Source organism: Dermacentor silvarum, chromosome 8 (assembly GCF_013339745.2).
Source record: "Dermacentor silvarum isolate Dsil-2018 chromosome 8, BIME_Dsil_1.4, whole genome shotgun sequence".
In the NCBI taxonomy this organism is placed as follows: Eukaryota; Metazoa; Arthropoda; class Arachnida; order Ixodida; family Ixodidae; genus Dermacentor; species Dermacentor silvarum.
Window position 1 is genome coordinate 173,963,942 of NC_051161.1, and position 23,032 is coordinate 173,986,973.

At 48.4% G+C, this 23,032-nt stretch overlaps 1 protein-coding gene across 2 annotated transcripts in view; it reads right to left on the reverse strand.

Annotated features, from left to right (window-relative positions):
* LOC119462588 (solute carrier family 41 member 1) overlaps nt 1–23,032 on the reverse strand; it is a 520,047-nt gene that overhangs the window by 209,959 nt on the left and 287,056 nt on the right. For both annotated transcript variants that reach the window (XM_049672745.1, XM_037723922.2), the window contains one exon: nt 4,094–4,238. In XM_049672745.1, the coding sequence (XP_049528702.1) occupies nt 4,094–4,238 (145 nt within the window). The remainder of the gene's footprint in view (nt 1–4,093; nt 4,239–23,032) is intronic.

The following is a 23,032-nucleotide window of genomic DNA, read 5'->3' on the forward strand; positions in this document are numbered from 1 at the left end:
TCAGCTGAACCTTGACACTAACATCCTGAAGTGGATTGAATGCTTCCTATCTAATCGCACTCAATTTGTAACCGCAAACGGCCATAACTCACCACTTCGAAGCGTAACTTCCGGTGTACCGCAAGGTTCAGTGCTCGGGCCCCTTTTGTTTCTCATTTATATTAACGACCTCCCTTCCTCTCTATCATCTAACATTCACTTATTTGCTGATGATTGTGTTATCTTTCGTGAAATAACTAATGCAGAAGACCCTAACCACCTGCAGTCTGATCTAACTACTGTAGCTAATTGGTGCAAAGATTGGTTAATGGAACTAAACGTTGGCAAATGTAAAGTGATGCGTGTATCCCGACTAACTAACAACATGCATACATATTATCTAAATAACGTTCCCTTGGAAATGATTAACTCTTACAAATACCTAGGTGTGCATATCTCTGCTAACTTATCTTGGAATGTTCATACCGACTACGTAATTAGCAATGCTAACCGCATGCTTGGCTACCTGCGCCGTAACTTTTCAACTGCCCCTTCATCCCTAAAAATGCTTCTTTTTACTACCCTTATACGTCCGAAACTAGAATGTGCATGTGCTGTTTGGGATCCTGCCACTGATAAACTAATTAAGTCATTAGAACTCGTTCAAAATAATTCAGTTCGTTTCATCTTACGTAATTATAATAGAACAGCAAGTGTATCTGCCATGAAAACTAACCTTTCGCTTAGTCTACTTTCTTCTCGTCGCAAAATCGCACGCCTAGTTCTTTTTCACAAGCTATACCATCATTCAACACTGCGCAATGATTTCATTTTTCAGCCACAATACATATCGCCTCGAATCGACCATCGTTTTAAGGTTGGTCTCGAATCATGTCACACTAAAACTTTTTTGCAATCATTTTTCCTTCGGTCATCCACGGAATGGAACCACCTTCCCGCTGAAATCGTATCCATTCACGTTAACCAAAGGTTTCGAGCGGCTTTAGCTAACATTGTATAATCGAAGCATTTTTCCTACTATATGTTTGTAACCTAAGTGCATTTCGTATTTACCATTTTACTATCGTACTTTGCTACCAATTTCTTACGACGATTTAACCCTAGCTAAAACTGTATAATCAGAAGCCTTTGTACTTGAACGTTCTAACTGCTTTTTCATTATTGTTTTTATGTTCATTTGCTGTAACCCACTCCCCTCTTTAATGCCTCTGGCCCTGAGGGTAATAATAAATAAATAATAAATAAATAAATAAAACACGTACCAGTTAAACATGTAGCATAGCTTCCTACAAGTAAAACGCCATCCAGCTAAGCGCACACCTCGGAAGCATGTAGACCCAGAAACATATCCACACGAAATATTCTATGGTCCATTGCAAGCGATAGCTTTACCTTACCACAGGCAAAAGATAGTTACTTTCAGATATAGCGCGCACACACACACACACACACACACACACACACACACACACACACACGCACACGCACACGCACACACACACACACACACACACACACACAACACACACACACACACGAAGAAGAGACGACAGACGCGGACGAGCGCTACTACCAACTGTTTATTACAATTGCCAAACCCTCCATTTTATAAGATCACGCCCCCTTTCCCATGCGAGGTGAGAAACAGCGCTCGTCCACGTCTGTCGTCTCTTCTTCGTGTGTGTGTACTTATTTGCGCTATATCTGAAAGTAACTATGTCAGACCAACTAGCACAGCAGGCAGTCCTTCTGACAGGCAAAAAAGGCCCCCATCGTTTTTCGGTGTACACCGGCCCGCTGTGACATCTTCGGCAACGCAGAATCACCAAGCTCATCTAGCAGTCTACGAAGGCGGCCATTTCTTATTCAGTTATGCGGCCCAGGAATGTCGCCGTGTGGCACGTTGCAAGGCTTGTGCGTGAAATGTCTCTGTGACAAAGCAATGTGGCTTATTTCATCGTCCATGGCTTACACTCATTTTACCCATGCATATAACTTACCTATCGCCTCCAAGCCCCCCGCCCCTTCCCTCCCCACCTGTAAACTAACACCACTACATTACCCTCGCCTCATCGCAGTGTGTAGTAAGCTTGCTGTGTTGATTACGAATGGGTTTTGCATCAACAAGGCTTATTTCAACTTGCTTAGAATGGCGGTCTATACCATACATTTTTATGATGAAATGTTTGTCCCTATCACTACCCTAACCCAGCGACAAGAAATATCCCCCCCCCCCCCAAAAAAAAAAAACTATGACTCATTTCACTCTGTGAAGGTGGATGACCAGCGAAGCTGACCAGCGGTGATATGTGTTTGCTTTTGTTGTTGGCTCTTTCACTCTCACTGTTTAGGGGAGAGTTTTAGGGAAGAGTTTTTCCGCGCGGACCCCATGAAATCCCGGATCCTAGGCATAGACAGCTTCGATGTAAAGAATTGTTGTACTAGGCCTGCCTCGCGGCAAAAACAAAAAAAAATTCGGGGAGCACTGATGAGTTCTGCTGACGACTGCAAAGCATTTGGTTGGGCTCTCGAATCTGTTGTTGCAACCCTTCTTCCCAACGAAAACCATATGGGATTGGCCACGACGAATTTAATAGAAATAAAATTTAACTGTTCTAGCATTGCTGAAAAGTAAGCGGTTTCAGAAATGCTAAATGGCATGTTACATGAGAAACAACAACACGCTGAATCAGGGAGTCTGAATAGATACGTATGAGAAGAAAAAAGAAGTTCATCAAGGCATTCGATTAAAATCGATTTCAAAATATTCTGCAAGGCGGCGCGAACGTCTCTGAGGCTTAACCGAACAGTTGAGGCTCCAAAAGAGAGGACGACAGAAAATAACTGTATACAGGCATCCTTTATTCATTTCTTCCTGTGCAGTGCCTTAGTGAAACGCGAACAAAAACGGAAGTGTTCCACTTTGTTGAACTTAATTGCACTCACATAAAGGAAACACGTTGCTCAAGGACATGAAAACCTTAGAATAGTCCTTTCATTCAAAAACAGCAATTACTAATGCGTTAAATATAACGTAGTTATGCTATGTGTCAAGTTTCGAAACCTATTTCGCGCAAGATATAAATGTTCGCAGGAACAAGCACAGGAACAGACAAGCGCATGCCCGAAAGGTTTCTGCGGAATGAAAAGTTACAGTGAGCAATTCCAGGCCAATTTTCTGCAGGCTGGTCCAACTCTTTAGCACGCACTGGGTGAAAACTATCCGGGTACTCTCACGAAACTGCAATTCTTTGTGATCTCAACTATTCTCTCTTGAAATAATTTAATTGCTCCCACGACGCGCCAACGAAGGTCCGCACCAATATGCTCATTATATACATTGATACACGCAAACGCCGCAGGAGAGACAATTTTCAGACAATTTTCCTCTAGACTCTGAAGCGCTCGGCACAGTTGTACAACTGCACTAGCTTGTATGCCGGTTGAACCGCAGGTGACTGCCGTCTTCCAATAACAGTTCCGTTAAGCAAGTTAAAACGAAGAGCTCAATTTAATCGAAATCATCGTTGTTATGGGCGGCTAACCAAAATCGCAGCAACGCGTTCCTTAAACAGGCAGTTGCATTTGTGCAAGTTGTGCCTCGAAGCGGTACTGTATTTAACCTTTTCGTGTGTTTTCTTTCTATATGCTCGTCATGTTAATAGAACTATATTTTAATAACGCCAGCCCGGCGACGGCGCCGACCAAGCCCGCTCGCACAGCACTACTGTTGGGTTCTTGTCATATCCATTGTCGCATGAGTGGCCATTATGAGAAGCGCCGTCCGTTGCGGAGCACCACGCCACCAACCGTCTCGCACCGTGCTCGAGTGTCACGTAACCGCGCACGCAACACGCGCCATGAACACAACAAAGTCATGCGACAATGCTGTTATTTGCTGCTTGCGTGCTCGACTGTAGTACTCGTATTGTAATGCTTTATCGCGGCTAGTAAATACTGTTGTGTTTCCTAGCTTCGCGCGTTTGCCGCTTTTGTCGCAACCCCCGGGCAACTGTTAGTTGCTCTTCGAGCGCCTTCGGTCATCGCAGTCGCGCAAAAGTATCGAGCGCGCAGACAGCGTCCTGGGGCGCACCTGGAGATGAGCATGGCGCTGATGATGGGCGGCCAGCCGTAGGACAGCACGCCGCGTGTGTGGTCGTTCTTGTAGGTGGCGTACGTCCACACCGGCAGCAGCACAAATACGACACACACCACACCCAGGGACACCCACTGAGATTCTGCAGGAAACAGGGGAGCCACGTTTATTATTAAGCTATACCTGCGAACGCAAGTGCGCAAATATCGCGCAACAATTTATTTATTTATTTATTTATTTATTTATTTATTTATTTATTTATTTATTTATTTATTTATTTATTTGCGATCAATGTGCTTCACTCACTTTCTTAGCCATGAAAAACAAATGCCGTGTCCCAACCTTTGACCAAACTATGTCGATAAGAGAGTACATCAGTAGTTTACTAGCCAGTTTGGAAAGAGAGCCATCAAGAAGATAGGTGCAAAATATCCACAGGTCGCGCAACAACGCGGGGACGAGCGTTGTCTTAGCTTTCCATATTTTGTTTCTATTGCACGCTCAATACCAATGATTATTGCAGAGGAGCGTGGGTAATAACATCCTTCAAATGCTTCATCCTACGAGAATGATTTGCGTGACTGCAGTCACCCGCCAAGCTTTAGCTCTTCAGTGTGCTACTTTCAATATGTGTTCATTATGTTAATTAATTACTATAGAGGTACACTTTTGTTCAGGATTGCACACACAAGATCAGTTTCTGGGTATATCAATGTCAGAGCGGCACGAAGTGTTTCATTCACTTGTTTCATTGACCTGAATAGCCTGATCAACCACTTGACCAAACAAATGACTGACGCTACTTGAGTGCATCGGTAAAAAAAAAGTGAATCGTGGGAGTTGATAAAATGCGGCAGAACCCAGCTCACCATGACTTTTGACGGCAGTGCGTTATCATCGACCCAATATAGCGACGCCACGTATTGCCACCGTCAAAATGACTTATGTGTGAAGCGTGTAAGAGCACTCGGTGCAATCTAGCGCCGCGAGCGCGTGGACCCCGAAATGCATGACGCTCGAGTGTACTAGATTGGGGAAGTGGGTCCAACGCAGGCTCCCCGCTGAGGCTTCTTTTTATTATTATTATTGAAAAGTTGGTGGCGCGACAGTCGCTTTCTTCCAAACGAGTGGCACCGCGCACCGGCCGGATGCTTGTCGCGTCGGAGACCCTACCGCAGCTGCATGGAGCTCTGACAGGCGGATACTCGGTGGCGGCAACACTGATATTATTCCCCACCGATCTATTGTAAAGAAACTGGAAAAAGAGCGGCAGAAAGAGTGCGAACGACGCAACAACGACGGTGCGTCGAGCAGACATCTACTGAGCTCGCCTCAGCCAATGAGCGCTGCGGAAACAGCCGGAGCCAACGTTTATTGGCCGGAGTTACGGCGGCGCCGCTGCAATGTTAACGCTTCACCCTCGGCGTCCCCCATTCTAGTGCATGACGCGCAACCTAGCGGCAAGAAGTGCTTGCTCCGATAAAGGGGAAACAAAGAAAAAAATACACGTCAATTATCATGTGCATGAAACACATGAAAACACTGCAAGGATGAACCACAAAAATAGAACGCAATAATTTTAGAATAAACATACGTCACAGGGCCTAGCAATTACAAGAAAAATGTTCCTTGAGTTCGAAAAATTCCTTTTCGCATCATTTCCCACGTAAATGCACTACTGGAGCAACGAAAGAAAGTAGTCAGTTCCGGTAGTGGTGGCGACATCTCGGGTTAGCAGGTTCGAATCCGAAATAGGCGGGGAAAAAATGACATCAAATCTAACAGTTTTGCACCTTATTTCTTTAATCTTGTTGACCTGGTCTCGTCATAAAAACACATAATCAGGAGGAAGCAAGTACCTTTCACGCGGTATACCTGTTTGAGAATGAAATATATTGTTACGGCGCAACCGAGAGTGGCGCCAGTCCGAAGAAGACGATTTCAAGTGTGGCGGTGGAATCGATCTGACAGGCATCTCGTTTATGTATCGTTGCCGCTCTTGTATATATTGTCAATACATTTTTATCTGTGACTTCCGCATCGTAAGAAATTGTTGAGAGATGCGGGGTAACAACGAGTGACAACAACGCAGTTGCGCAGTGGTCGTCACCTATCGCACTGGACAACATATGACAGACGAGACAGGACCCGAAATGGCGTGGCACACATCAATGCCTACAACCCCGACGGTTGTACGTCCTGGATCAGCCGCGGGATCCAGGAATGTTCTGCGGCACCAACCAGCTTAACCTAGCAGACTGGATCGCCTCGTATGCGCGTGTAAGTGCCTCCAACAAATGGGACCCGACGATTATGCTGGCCAACTGGGTGTTCTACCACGGCCGCTTGATGAAACGCACGAGGTGCGGCCTGCCATGTCGCCCGAAACCGGTGTCAGGCGCCTAGTTCTCCGCGCCACCGCAGCGGCGCCACTGCAACGGGACAGGCGCGCGGGTGGGAGCGTTTCTTTCGGGCCGTCCACATGCTTCGCGCAGCGGCCGCGCATCGTGTTTACATTTTATTGACGCGAGAGTTGTGCTTTTTGTTTCCAAAATATAAAGTAAAATATCAACGCTGCCTGCAAGGGTATCAATATACCCTGGGCCAGGACGGCGCACTTCTGCCGCTGGCTTCGAGCCTTATGACCGCAGTTCAAGAGAACTGGCGAGTTCTTTATCGAGAGGCAGTACTGCTGATGCAGTGGGCGCTTTTGTTGAGGGGGCTTATTTACTTGCCTCGCTTGACGTGCTTGTTTGCTGGTTAAGAAAACAGAAAGCAATACGTTAAATGAAACTGCTTCCAAAAGCGTGCCTACTGACATCATCATCAGCCTATATTTATGTCCACTGCAGGACGAAGGCCTCTCCCTGCGATCTCCAATTACCCCTGTCTTGCGCTAGCGTATTCCAACTTGCGCCTGCGAATTTTCTAACTTCATCATCCCACCTGACTTTCTGCCGTCCTCGACTGAGCTTCCCTTCTCTTGGTGTCAATTCTGTAGCCCTAATGGTCCACCGGTTATCCATCCTACGCATTACATGGCCTGCCCAGCTCCATTTTTTCCGCTTAATGTCAACTAGAATATCGTCTACCCCCGTTTGTTCTCTGATCCACACCGCTCTCTTCCTGTCTCTTAACGTTACTCCTAAGATTTTTCGTTCCATTGCTCTTTGTGCGGTCCTTAACTTGTTCTCGAGCCTCTTTGTTAACCTCCAAGTTTCTGCCCCATATGTTAGCACCGGTAGAATGCAATGATTGTACACTTTTATTTTCAACGACAGTGGTAAGCTCCCAGTCAGGATTTGGCAATGCCTGCCGCATGCACTCTAACCCAATTTTATTCTTCTGTAAATTTCTTTCTCATGATCCGGGTCCCCTGTGAGTAACTGACCTAGATAAACGTACTCCTTTACAGACTCTAGAGGCTGACTGGCGATCCTGAATTCTTGTTCCCTTGCTAGGCTATTGAACATTATCTTTGTCTTCTGCATATGCATCTTCAACCCAATTCTTACACTTTCTCGATTAAGGTCCTCAATCATTTGTTGTAATTCGTCTCCATTATTGCTCAATAGGACAATGTCATCTGCAAACCGAAGCATAATGACATAGGTTTGTATAACTATCAGTAGCGCACCCAGGATCTCTGCCAGGGGGGAGGGGGTTAATTTTTGTGGTGGGGGGGGGGGAACAAGCACTTTGCATAACATGCAATTTCCTTCTTTAGCCAGAGGCACGCAACAGCAACTAAAATGCATAATAATTATGATAATGACACCAAGAATGATTACGATGTTTTTTTTTTTATTCAGCGTTTTACTCAAAGTAATTTAAGAGTGAATGAATAAATACAAGATAGTGATAGAGTGTTTTTGTTAATAAGGAAAATTCGACTTCAAGACACCTCCTGAATTGTAATGACAATGTGAACAGAGCGCTGAAGGTACACATTGGACTGGACGCATAGGGGGGGTAAGAACACCCGACCTCCCCCCCCCCCCCCGGCGGTGCGCCACTGATAACTATTTATGCTAGCTTTCTTTAGTTTCACCTTTCTAAGCAAAATGGTGTAGGTAGCAGTTTATAACGGTTCGTACATTCAACCCCATTGCCGGCGCGTGGCATTAACATTTATGCAAAGACGATGCAGTGAAAAAAAAGTTGTTCGCCGTGAACAGAGCACTTGCAATGGTAAGAAAAAAAGAAAAAAAAAGAACCCTGTAATATGAAACTTCTTACAAACGCGTACATAAAAAAGATCGAGGGAAGCTGTGCCAATTATTTTCTTTATTTACACGATGTGAAGCCACGGAAAAAGTGCCTCGTCCAACAGCTTTAACATTGTACCACCTTCCGTGACGGAGGCTTGTAAGCGAGTTTTAACCACTTCACAGTTCCGTTCAGGTCCCAGTTCGCCAGTAGCGGCTGTAACAATTTGCTTAGAAACACCTTACACAGTTCCTCGGTGTGGCCGTCGGTGAAGTGAAGCGAACACACCAATTAAAAACGTGTCCCTCGTTGCCACTTGTTCCTGTCGCGAAATGTTTTTCGGCCATGCTTTACGGCGTTCTACGTCGCTCGGAAACTCGGGGTACCGGATTAATGGTTCTTGCATTAGTAACACATAGCGGCACGCAACAGTTGAGCGGGAGAGTGCCACATGCAACACGACAAGGACCTCGACACATTTATATTACCACGTGTGCGGACAAAAGGCGTGCAAGCAAGACGCGAAATCTCTCCCGCGGCGCCTTCCCGGAGGGAGAGCATGATGATGATGATTTATTGGCATCCCCTTTGAAACGGGGCGGCGACAAATAGTCACCTAGCCTGCTTGATTTAATCAGGTATACTATACATGTGCTTTATCTAGCATTTTTGTATACCTCTCAGTATTTTTCTTTTTCAAAAATTTACCTTGTACCGCTGCCTATGATTTTAAGAGATCAGGTCGTATCCATCTTTTCCCTGCTTTTTTTCCACCAGTACTCTAATCGTCTCTTGCTGATCTCTACGGCTGATCTGTTTATGTTTCCTTCCACTGTAAACCCAAGCGCTTCAGGGAGTTGCACGTTACCTGCGGTTCTCGCTGGGTGGATCCCGTCGCATTCCATTAGGATGTGCTGAGTGGTCTCTGGATCTTTACTGCAGCATACACATGTCTCATCTAGTTCCGAATATTTGTTCCGATATGTTTTCGTCCTTAGGCAACCGGCTCGAGCCTCAAATAGCAAGGCACTGCCCTTTGTGTTATCGTACAGATTTTCCCTTCTAATTTCTTTCTTCTCATTCTTGTAAATCTCCATTGTCCTTTTCGTTTCCATTCTTTGCATCCAATTCACGGTCTCTATTTGTCTCACTTTCTTTCTGATGACTCCTGGTTGTCTATTTGCAGTTTCGATTATCCTGTACTTGGTTGCCAACTTCCTTGACCTCTTCCTCCATTCTGTGTCTACGCTTTTCATGTAGAGATACTTGTGCACTTTAGCCGCCCATTTATTTTCATCCAGGTTCCTGAGCCTCTCTTCAAATCTAATTTTGCTCTGTGCTTCTCTGACTTCAAAAGAGGCCCAACCCATGTCACCCTGCACTGCCTCATTTGTAGTATTACCGTGGGCTCCCAAAGCCAACCGGCCTGCTGATCTTTGGTTAACTTCCAAACCCGACAAGATATTCGATTTTAAGCATATAACTGCATTTGCGAATGTTAGCGCTGGCACCATTACTTCTTTCCAGATTCCACGCACCACCTCATACTTATTGTGGCCCCACAGTGCTCTGTGTTTCATTATTGCTGCATTCCGCTTCCCCTTTATTATCAGATTATCTTGGTGGTTGCCTGAGTAATTCTTTCCTTCTTTTATGTGTACGCCGAGGTACTTATATTGCTTCACTATGGGTATTACTTGCTGTTGAATTGACACCACGAAGTTACTCGTGTGTTCATTAAAGATCATAATCCCTGATTTCTCTGTGCTAAACTTAAGGCCTAGATTTGTCGCTGCGTTCCCACAGATATTCACAAGTATCTGTAAATCTTTTTTATTGTCCGCTAGTAGCACAATGTCGTCTGTGTACATCACTCCAGGGACCTTCTATTGCACCATTTGTCCATTACGCATGTAGGATAAATCAAAACCTAATTCGCTGTTTTCCAGTCGTCTTTCTATGTCCTTGACGTAAAGCGTGAACAACAATGGTGACAGAGGGCATCCTTGCTTCAATCCTTGGTGAATTCCCACCATTTCATTTCCTTTTCGGCCTTCCCATGCCACTTGTACTTGGTTGTCTCGATATATCTCCCTCAGCAGCTCCACGAAATCGTCATCTATGCCTTCGTATTGAAGAATATCCCACAATTCCCTGTCTACGTTGTCATAAGCTCCTTTAATATCTAGAAATGCTATCCATAAAGGTCTTTTCTGAGCTACTGAAATCTCTATGCACTGAGTTAGTACAAACATATTGTCTTCTAAGCGTCTGCCTGGCCTGAACCCATTCTGTAGTTCCCCCAATACACCGTTTTCCTCCACCCACTTCGACAGTTCTAATTTTATGGCTTGCATTGCCATTCTATATATCACCGACGTTACTGTAACTGACCTGTACGAGCTCGTCTTATCCTTATCTCCTTTGCCTTTGTAGATGAGATTCATCTTGCTTTCACGCCATCCAACGGGAATATTCTTTGTTCTAATCACTTGCTCTATGGCATTAGTCAGCAGTGCCTTGCTTTTTGGACCGAGGTTTTTGATTAGCTGTATTGGGATTTCATCGGGTCCTGCTGCCGTGTTGTTAGGAACATTTTCTGCTGCCTTTTTCCAATAAAAGCTTTCGCAGCAATAAATAAAAGCAATAAAAGCAATAAACGTCCCGCAGCTGTGGCGCCACCCCTAAAAAAGCGGCGGCAAATGTCAACTTTCGCTTCACAGCTCCGCCCATACTTCGCCGTGCAACGTGGCAGGCCGCACCTCGTGCGTTTTATCGAGCGGCAGTGGTTCTACCAACAAGCTGGTAGAACGACGAGGAACAGCTTAACAACTGGGACACGTGCAAGCAGAAGCTGGGGGCCTTGTTCGGCCGTCCCGCAGGGCGGAAGAGTGCCGCTAAAGAATAACTAGCAACCCGCGTCCGCAGCATCATACGTCTCTTACATCCAGGAAGTGCTGGCTCTGTGCCGTAAGGCCAGAGCCAGCACGTCCAGCTCGAACCAGGTTGAACATCGGAGAGGGTCCGGCAGGGAAGACGAGGCGACGTAAAAACAAGCAACAGAAGTTTAATACATGATTACGGGTGAGCTGTGTGCTCCAAAGAAAACATACAAGAAAAGTTCAGCGTGCATGCACCTACACGCTAGGGCAAATCAAAAGTGCTCTCCAGGTGGCTGCTGGCTGGCTTTCTTAAACCCTCCACCATCCGGGCACTATCCCCCTCTCCTCTCCCCCACTGCAGGACCTGTGGCAAACCAGACGAAGTAGAGATGGTAGGTGACCGTAGCGGGGTGAATGTCCTCAGCGGGGGAGGAAAGGTTGGAGGGTGGCACGACAGTTTTCGTCTGTGACCCTCGCGATTGACACGTCTATTCATGTTAACGAGCGAGATGGTTAGGCACGCCGATTACTATGCGTTTGCACGTGGTCCGAGCATGGCCGCTAGTGAATCAGAATTGACTACACGTGGTCCGGGCATCGCATGTCTAAGGGAATCGTAACACCATGTACCGAAGGGGATCGTTGATGATGCGTTGAACCTGCTCATGTGCTTCATTCAGAAAGGGATATGCTACAATCGATCACATCCATGTGATCAATCAGGTAATCGCGAAATCTGCAGAGTAGAATAAACCTTTCTATATGGCTTTCATAGGTTATGAAAATGCATTTGAATCAGTAGAGATACCAGCAGTCATAGAGGCATGGCACAACCAAGGAGTACAGGAGGCATACATAAATATCTTGGCAAATATCTACAAAGATTTCACAGATACCTTGGTTACCAAGATTTCACAGCTACCAAGAACCTATTAAGTACCTATGGTATTAGGTATTAAGTTACCTATGAAGAAAGGGGTCAGGGCAGGAGACACAATCTCTCCAATGCTATTCACTGTATGCTTGGAGAAGTATTCAACCTTTTACATTGGGAAGACTTAGGAGTGAGGATCAGTGGCGAATATCTCAGCAACCTTCGATTTGCAGATGACATTGTCCTATTCAGCACCAACGGGGACTAATTACAACAAATGATTGCGGATTTTAACCGAGAAAGTGTAAGAGTGGGGTTGAAGAATAATATGCAGTAGACAAAGATAATCTTCAAGAGCCTGGCACGGGAAGAATTCAGGATCGCCAGTCAGCCTCTAGAGTCTGTAAAGGAGCACGTTTATCGAGTTCAATTACTCACAGGGGACCCTGATCACGAGAAGGACATTTACAGAAACATATATAGAAACTTCATTTGCCAGAAAAACATTTTAAGGAGCGGTGGTCAGTGCCCCTCAGTCCAGGGCTACACCGGCCTCTGCCGCCTGCCGGACCTTGCTATAATTAAGGACTTTTTTCCTGTAAAGTCGGAACTGCGAGCTGTGCCTCGCACTGATCCATTATGATATTGTTAGTTGGCCTATGATGGTGCTTAGCGCACTCCCAGGTTACATGTATTAGGGTGGGTATGCCTCTGCACCAAGGGCACTTGGCCCTATAGCGAGTGGCATTTGGCATGGCGTTTAGCATATTTACATGGGGGAAGTCTATTTTGCGCCAACCGGCGGCCTCTTCCCCGCTAAGTTGTGGATGAGGCGGTGGGTATTTTCTGCGGACTCCGCGCTGATGAGCAAGGATGTGTTTGACATTTAAATTGATGGGATTTTGTGAGCGATAGTGTTATGGGTTGGGTTTCGACGAGGACACCATCGCTCGGTTATAGACCCTCGAGCTAACGCGTTAGGCTGTTCGTTCCCCTGTACTCCCGCGTGTCCTGGGCACCATTAGATGGCGGTGGTTAAACGTTTTGGGTATTATCGGGAGCCTAGCCGCAGTCATGTGCCCCTTGTGAAACATGTGACATATCTCCCGGGAGTCAGTGACCCCGACCGAGTCCCTTTCCGAACGCTCCGCGTGAGCGAGGGCGATCGGCACTGCTAACATTTCGGCCGAGGTGGGGGAGCCCGCTGTGGCTGACGCGGTTATTTGACGCGGATCGTATTCACGACAACCAGGGCGTACCTCCTTTGGTAGCGAAGAATAAAATAGGTTTGGAGTGCACACGGCAGGCATTGGGAAATCTTGACTGGGAGATTACCATCATTGAAAAGAAAAGTGTGCAATCATTGCATTCTACCGGTGCTAACATATGAGGCCGAAATTTGGAGGTTAACAAAGAAGCTAAGGACCTCACAAAGAGCGACGGAAGTAAAAATGTTAAGCCTTACGTTAAGAGACAGGAAGATGGCGGTGTGGATCAGAGAACAAACGAGGATAGCCGATATTCCAGTTGACATTAAGCAGAAAAAATGGAGCTGGGCAGGCCATGTAATGCGTAGGATGGATAACCGGTGGACCATTCGGGTTACAGAATGGATACCAAGAGAAGGGAAGCGCAGTCGAGGACGGCAGAAAACTAGGTGGGGTGAAGTTAGGCAGTTTGCAGGCTCAAGTTGGAATCAGCTAGCGCAAGACAGGGGTAATTGGAGATCAGAGGGAGAGGCCTTCGTCCTGCAGTGGACATAAATATAGGCTGATGATGATGATCAATTTGATCATGATGACAGGTGTTAGCTGAGGGACTAGCGGCACCTATCGGCAAGCGGGAGAAATACCTCGTGCGACTGCCGAGCGAGGCGGGAAGGAAGAGAGACGTGACGACGAGCGTTCGTGGCGTGAAGACGCGGCCGCCGAGATGCTGATCATGTAATCCGAATGCATCGTTAATAAATCAAGTTGTTTTCAGTCATCGATCGTGCCATCATATGCGTCAACCCCTGACATGGCGACGTGGATTCGTTAACGATACCAACGCGAACAAGCAACTGGAAAACATGCAAGATTCAACGCGAGCGAACAACGACGGAAATGGCAAGTGACATGGCGGCACAAACGAGCACGCAGCACGGCTGAAGCAACGACGGTGTGAGGACAATTAATGCTGAACGAGGTCAACGACGCGGGACGAAAGCGAATCGGAACGTCCCAGGCCTCCACGGTGTCGGCGAACGACGTCCCATTACCGAAACGAAGCACAGCGTGCAACGACCGAACAACCACCATGGCGGATCGAGACAGCGAAGTGAATTAAGCACTCAACACTCAACGATGAGTACGGGAGTGACGAGCCACGCGGAGACGCGCAACGAAGCAGATTTTTCCCCGAAACGCCCACCACAGCACGAAGTGTAAACGCGAACGGCACAACGGAGCTCACGATGCTCGCGACGACGATGCAAATGATGGCGCGACTGTTGGAACGATAAAAGGAATCGCAAGGCAACCCAGTAAACACGGCAAACGGCAACGACGCTACACGACAGGCCAACGAAAATGCTGCAATCCAGATCACTACAATGCCCGACCTCACAGCAACTCTCCCAACGTTCTCCGGAACAGACAACGAGAGCGTAGGCGAATGGATCACTTCAGTGGAGAGCATGCGTGAGAGATGTTCATGGAACGACATGGCTATGCTAAACGCCGGAATATCCAGACTTCGTGGACGCGCAGCAGCTTGGCATCGCACAGACGGCGTAAGCCTCAAGAGTTGGACGACTTGGGTAGCGGCACTACGAAAGGAGTTTGACAAGCAACCACTGTTGTGCGAATGGGTGGAGAACGTGAACGCACGGCGACAGAAGGAAGACGAAACCATCACCGACTACATGTATTGCCGACTGCAACGCATAAAACGCGGCAAGTACGCACTAAGTGACGACGACATCGTGGACTGGTTAATTCAGAGTGTGCGATTGGAAAGTGCAAGGCCCGTGCTAGCGGCTTTCCACGACCTGAGGAAAGGGAGCGTGTCGGAATTCATCAACTACGCACGACAATTCGACAGGCGCATGGCTTCGACGAGAAGCGACGGCACACACGCGAAGACATCCCCACGGAACGAGCCACAAAAAAAAAAAAATACGAGAGATGATCACCAGCAAGGCAAGCCCACGAGACTTCCCGCGGACATTTGCGCTCGCTGCCTGCAACGGGGCCACCGCGCGAAGGATTGCCCGAGACCCGACACACGAACTGAGGAGGAGAAGGTAGCCGCCGCGCGACGAAAGGAAGAGCGAGTAGCACGAGAGCAGCGCACCAACCGCATCGTGACGGCGCGCTCGGAGGATAACGTAATCCTCGTACCCGACGAAGATCAATGGCGTAGAGACGCTAGCGCTATGGGACACGGGATCAACAGCGACTCTCATATCGTCAGCGTTTGCAGAACAGCATAACTTCGATGTTGTGCCAGACACGGAGTGCATACTAAGGGACCATTCGGAGACTCAACAGCTCCCGTCGGAGCAACACAAGGGCACATGGCCATCGAGAACGCAAGTGCAACCGTCGATGTAAAAGTGGTCAACGACTTGCCACACGATGCCATCATAGGGACTGACTGGCGACAGTGCATCACATTTTATTACATTGAGCGATACACGAACGGAACACATACGCTTGAATGGATAGCGAAAAACGGCTCACAAGAAGCGCCAGAAATGCAACGCGAGAAAAACGACATCCCACAACAACCTCTGCTTAAAAATCAAAACGAAGAAGATGCTACAGCAGTGTGCGGAACAGTCACCGCGAACAATTGGCACAAGCAAGGGAGTCCCAAGCTTCCTTCACCGGAGGAAGTGCGACGTGCGATTTCACAAGTGCAACCGGCAGACTTCACCACGGATGAAACCGAAAGGATGAGGTCAGTGCTGAATGCAAACATAAATGTTTTTACAAATCCCGGCAACGAACTAGGTCTATGCACGCATGCCGAGCACACGATTGACCTCAACGACGAGAAACCAGTTCGTATGCAACCATATACGACGAGTGATGTGAACAGAAAGTTCATAAGGAAAGAAACCGAGGACTGGCTGAAAAAGGGCATCATCCGTAAGTCGAGATCAGCATACGCCTCACCTGTGATTGTTGTGGACCAGCCACACCATGAATCGACACCGAAAAGAATGTGCGTCGACTACCGTTTTCTGAATGCGAAAACTGTGAAACAAGCCCGTTTCACAGTTTTCGCATTCAGAAAATGCCAAGAATCGACACACTACTCCGCAAAGTGTCAGGATCGCGACTTTTCTCCAAACTTGACGTGAAGAAAGCATTTCTCAATGTCCCAATAAGCGAAAGCGACATCGAGAAAGCAGCATTTGTGACCGAAGACGGACACTATGAGCCGACACGCATGATTTTCGGCTTGTGCACAGCGCCGTCAACCATGCAGAGCATCATGAACGAAGGCCTGCAACCGCTCATCGACAGCGGACACGTCATTGTGTCTATGGACGATATATGCATCTTTACCAACGACACTGAGCAACACATCCGAACTGTGAACGATGTTCTGAAGACGCTGACAGACCTTGACCTACGAGGTGCAGTTTCGCTGCTGACTCTATCAGCTTCCTTGGATACATAAATTCAAGAGATGGAGTTGCCACAGACCCACGACGTACGAGTGTCATAAAGAACTACGAACAACCACGTCGAAAGAAACCGCCGCGATGCCTGGAAGACTACGCCACAGAGTATTGCGAGGACGCAATAGGCTCCGTACAGTGAACAGGCGGCGCTGCTGCGCAGCAGCGGTGGCGCGATGCTCAGCGTCGCATGTGGCGGGCGGCGCGAAACTGGGAAGGGGGGAAGACTGCGAGATTTCGGAACTACGTATACACGCCTCCGAAAGCCGCACATATATCCGCGATCCGCCTTCTTTTTTTGTGCGTGTGTGTACGTGAAAGTACAAGCGTGGCCCTCTGTGATGGCACAAATAGTTTTTGCGGGGTTCAGGCCTATTAAAGGAGTAGACGATTACTTTCACGGTGCAGCGTTAACCAGCGGAGACAAGCTCTACGCTGTTTCGCATGTTGCTTGTGTGAAAGAAGTGGACGGCGTGGACGTTCACGCGAACTGCCGTTCGCAACAGGGAAAGTTAGTAAACGACGTCATCCTTCACGTGAGTAAAGCTTACTGTTATACTAAAATTGAAGTCACTAAACTGGCACCCTGAAAACGTTGTAGTTGACCGATTTTTAATCGACGCCTCACTGTTGGCAATACATGCCTCATTTCGCTCCGGCGCGTTGTACGCCGCGGCCTATCATTTGATGCCCCTGTGACACTGTTACTTTAGATTGTCATACAGCTCGATCTGGACCGCGTGCAGCTACACGCTCACTCGTAGGCTGTCGTCAGCACAGTCATGTCGAGTGAGCTAAACGATTCGGATTGTTGGATCGTGTGGCAGTGACCATGCTGTCCTCGTTGACTCATTTGGGACCCAGTCGAAGCCACCTGCTGCGCTGATAAACGAGATTTATTAACTAGGCGATCTTAATTTACATGACGCGAATGTTCGTTTTTCATCATGTACAATGATCGAGGCTCATTAGGCCCCTCTCACAAGATACGATTTCGCTTACGAATTCCTTTCCTTGCATACGCGCTTTCCTTTTACAATGATACATCGCAAGTGTATATCACAAGAAAAATCGCACCATGTGAAACCGCGCCTTTCAAGCGCCAGCGGCCGAAACGAGGATGGTTGAATTAGTGCTCGCCAGCACAAAATAGGCTTCCTTGGCATAAAATATTGCTCATCGCACATGCCAGTGCTATGCTGATCATACCGAATGCTAAGACAACGGCAAGCAGTTGCCAAATCAGCAAAGTCGTGACAAATTTCTTTTAAATGTTCAGCAGCTGGCCATGGCCGCTGGCGTCGCACAACGAGCTGTGAAACGCGCATGTGTAGCACGCTTTACAGAACAAAACCTTCTCACAAATATCAAAGAAGCTGACTTACTTTACTCTCTTCACAGCTTCGATTCATTTCTTTCGCCGTTCGATCTCGTAAGATTTGCCAGGAAACCTGTACAACGTTATCTCGGGCTGGCCTTCGTGGTTGTGACAGCCCTTTACGCAGCAGTATCGCCGGTACCACTTGCCTTTTTTTTTTTCACCTCCGACGCTTGCCGATGAAGCGCATGCCATTGCACCGTCGCAAGACGTATAAAAAAGGAGGCTGGCGAACAAAGCAAAACGGCTTCAACCGTGGCCGAGACGAAATGAAGCGCGCGGGAACGAATACTCATCGAGCCGGCCGAGCTGCGGCGCCCACTTCCCAACACTGTTGCGTCGCTGCGCCAGATGGCGCCAGAGCAGCCGCAAACTCGACTGTACGGATTGAAGACCCGGCCGTGTTAGCTTAAAGCCTGAGGGACTAGCGGCACCTATCGGCAAGCGGGAGAAATACCTCGTGCGACTGCCCAGCGAGGCGGGAAGGAAGAGATCACGTGACGACGAGCGTTCGAGGCGCGATGACGCGGCCGCCGAGATGCGGATCATGTAATCCGAATGCATCGTTAATAAATCAAGTTGTTTTTAGTCATCGATCGTGCCATCATATGCGTCAACCCCTGACAAAGGACATCATAAAAGAGTGTCAGCGCTTTGAGCAGGCCAAGTGCCGCCGCATTGCAACGCCGTTCGCACGTCTGCCGAACACAGCTGCCACATCCTGTTGTGACGACAGGCTAGGAATGCAGCGACCGTCATCATCAAACGACCTGACGCGAATAGTGGGGCGAGAACTTAAAGCCATGGCTCCTGCAGCCCCTTTTCCCCGCCCCAGTGAGCCGAACAACTTGCCTACAGTGCCATTTCTGCAGAACTCGCTGATCTTGGAGTTGATTCTCATTGGAGTTCATTCCCCTTCGCAAGTGCCCAATGCTCCTTGTCCATCCATTGGTCAGCGTTATCATGCACGCTACCGAAATCCGGCCGAGTGGCGAACAGCAGACGATCGGCCAATCTGTTTTGCCTGCCACCATATCGGTCACGTTGTAATAACCTCTCCTCTCGACGACCGTCAATCGCGTCGTTACCAGCCTCCACTTGATCCGAAACAGCCAAACGAAGACCGCTGACGATGTCCCTCGTCCCGTTGGCCACCAGCTCGTCGACCATCGTCCCTTTCGCCGCAGGCTCGTTCTCCACCGTCCTCGATGCATCCTGTCTCCGGAAAACTAAGCGATGGAGCTCCAAGAGCTGCTACATTGACGACTCGACTGCAAAACCCTCTTATCACTTTGCCGACCAAACAGAACTTGATGAACGTTGCAGTCGATGGCGCCTGTGTCCCAGCATTCATTGACACTGGCGCGCGCACATCCGTGATGGGTGCCCAGTTGCGCCGACGCCTTAACAAAGTTTCACACCCGCTGCACCCTCTGCGCCACCGACGGAGGAACGCCTACCGTGCTTGATATGTGCACTGCTCGCATTGGCATCGCGGGTTGTTTGCCGTTTTGGAACAATGCTCCTACGACGTCATACTCGGCTTAGACTTTTTAACAGCGGAGCTGTTTAAGCCGGCCGTTAGTCCGTGATTCGCAAACAGAAAATGTGGGCCGATCCTAGCGGTTGTGCGGAAAGGGTCCAAGCGGCACATACCCCTGTGAACTAGCGAAGATGATCCTGGCTAAGTCTAGATAAGCATGGTTGGGATTTAGTCATTCATCGATAGCCAATCGATAGCCAATCAATAGCTAATCGATAATCCATCAATAATCAATCAATTCTGGAAAATGCTGGGGATGAGTTGGTAGTGTTTAGCCTAGCCCAATGGATACGCGGCCGATGCGTTGCGATAGCCAATCGATAGTTAATCAATAGCTAATCAATAATTGATCAATAATAAATTCCGGAAAATGCTGGGGTAGTGCTTAGCCTAGTCCAAATATGTGGCCAATACCTTGCTACAACCAATCGATAGCCAATCAATAGCTAAACAATCATCGATCAATAATCAATAAATTCCGGGAAATGCTAGAGATGACGTGGTAGTGCTTAGCCTAGCCCAAATACTTGACCAATGGCTTGCGATAGCCAATTGATAGCCAGTCATAGCTAATACGCAGCCACTACGTACGTCACATCTCGTGTCGTTTCCATCTGTTCCTGACGGCGTTTATGCGCTGACATGTCAGCGGTGGGACATAGCGCATAAACGCCGTCAGGAACAGATCAGCTATGACTGGGGCAGTGGTGGGCTTGAAAGGAATTTGGCCGTTCCCTATACTGTGCTCACTGTTACAGGCAATCAGACTTCGCTTCCTCCTTAATTTTACCTGCTCGACTCAAATTGTTCCCAGGGGCATGTCTTTGGGCGACATTTTGCCTGTCAACGATTCCGAGATATTGGCTTTTGATTCAGCAATTCCGTTGCCTTCTACAGTAACCTCCGATTCATCCATTCTCACAGACGAACTTAGCAAGATGGTTGCACCTGACCTTCTTCCTGCACAAGCTGCTGAGCTTGGAAACTTACAGCGACATTTTTTACCTTGACGGCCGCCCTTTAGACCAGACATCGGTGGTCACCCATCGTATTTACAACGGAGACACCAACCTAATACGCCGCCGGCCGTACCGTGTTTCACATGCTGAATGACAAGTGATGCAACGAGAAGTGGATAAGATGTTGACTAAGACGTTCTCGAGCCATCTTGCAGTCCCCTGTAGTCCTTGTCAAGAAGGACGGCAGGTGGCGGTTTCGTGTCGATTACCGACACTTCAACAAAATCACGTGCAAGGATGTCTACCACTTGCCGCGTATTGATGACGCTTTGGACTGCTTACACGAAGCCAAGTACTTTTCATCATCCTTCCATCAGGCTATTGGCAAATCTCGGTAGGACATGGACTGCGAGAAAACTGCCTTCGAACACCCGACGGCCTCTACCAATTCAAGGTTATGCCGTTCGATCTTTGTAATGCCCCGGCAACTTTACTTTTGAAAGAATGATGGACTCATGGCCATTAAAAGTCTACATGTGTTACATTGACGATGTGGTAGACTTTTCACCAACCTCCATGAGTCATCTCACACGTCTGTCGGTCATTCTTGCTGTTTTTCGACGCACCGGCCTGCAATTGTGCTGCCAAGTGTCACTTTGTACGTCGTCAAATTGCTGTTCTTGGCCATCTCGTCAATGCCGCTGGCGTTCAACCTGACTCGAGATTCGCGCTGTCCAGAAGTGTACTTTTCCATCTTCCACCACAGATTAAGCACCTCTGTCGGACCCTGCCCGTAGTTCCGTCGTTTCACCAAGAATTTCACCGTGCCTCAGAACTGGTTTTGCCACGTAAAACCACAGAAAGAAGAATTTCGCCGACACCACTCGCCTGCTTACCGACTCACTTAAGAAGAACATTGCTTTCACATGGGGCGCCTTGCTCGGACCAAAGCCTTCTCCGCCCTCGTATACGTGTGCTCACGGCTCCCCCATTGCTGGCTCAGTATGATCCATCTGCCGCCACTCAACTTCACACGGATGCCAGTGGCCATGCAACAGGGGCTGAACTCGTTCAGTGGTAGCGTAACGCAGAGCGCGTAATTGCATACGCCAACCGCCGCCTGTCACTCGCCGAGAGGAATTTTTCAATTACTGAACTGGATTGCCGGGCGTTAGTTTGGGCAGTAGCCAAAATCCGCGCCTACTTGTACGCCCGCATATTTTCCGTGGTTACCAATCAGCACGCCTTGTGCTGGCTCTCGTCACTTAAAGGCCCCGCCCCACTGGACGATTGGGCAAATGGGCGCTACGGCTCCGAGAATATTCATTTGCCGTTGTATAAAAGTGCGGCCATGAGGGAGTGCGGCCGTCGAGGTCGGCAGAAAACCAGATGGGGTGATGAAGTTAGGAAATTTGCAGGCGCAAGTTGGAATACGCTAGCACAAGACAAGGGTAATTGGAGATCGCAGGGAGAGGCCTTCGTCCTGCAGTGGACATAAAATATAGACTGGTGATGATGACAAGTACGGCCACTTGCACAAGGACGCCGACATCCTGTCGACCGCCCTGAAAATGATGCGCATGACAGCGACGCTTGCGTCCTTGCCATCTCTAATCTGCGTGACATTCGCACTGAACAACGGCGTGACTGCTTACGTGTTCTCATTGATCGTTGCCATTCTGGACATTTGGAGCCCACGCTGCACATGTTCGTACTCCGCGACGACGTTCTCTGCCGTCGCAGCTTACGCCCTGAAGTACCAGAATTTTCGCTCTTTGTCCCGCGCCATCTCCGGACATCAGGTCTTGAGCAGTTTCATGACGCACCTACTGCAGGCCACCTCGGCGTTTCTCGTACCGCCTACGTCACCGCTTCTACTGGTCAGGCCTGTACCGCTGCTACTTTGCTGCCTGTCAGCGCCGCAAAAACCTGCTGTGCTTCTCGCTGGACGTCTTCACCACATCGATGTGCACCCAGAACCATTTTCTCGCGTCGGTCTCGATCGTCTCGGCCTTTTTCGGACGTCGATATCTGGCAATAAGTGGGTCGTTGTCGCGACTGACTACGCGACCCGGTATACGATCACGCGAGCTTCGCCCACAAGCTGTGCAACTGAGGTGGCATATTTCCTTTTACATGACGTCATCATGCATCACGACGCACCTCAACAGCTCCTCACTGATTGCGGCCGCACCTTCTTGTCCCGAGTTGTTCAAGACTTACTTCGTTGCTGCTCTGCCGAGCACAAGCTTTCCACCGCCTACCGCCCGCAGACAAACCGACTCACGCAGCGGCTCAATCGCACGTTGACAGAAATGCTGTCTATGTACGTTTCTGACGACCACAGGGATTGGGACAGCACGTTACCCTTCGTGACCTTCGCCTAAAATTCGTCCTGTCACAAGACCGCTGGCTT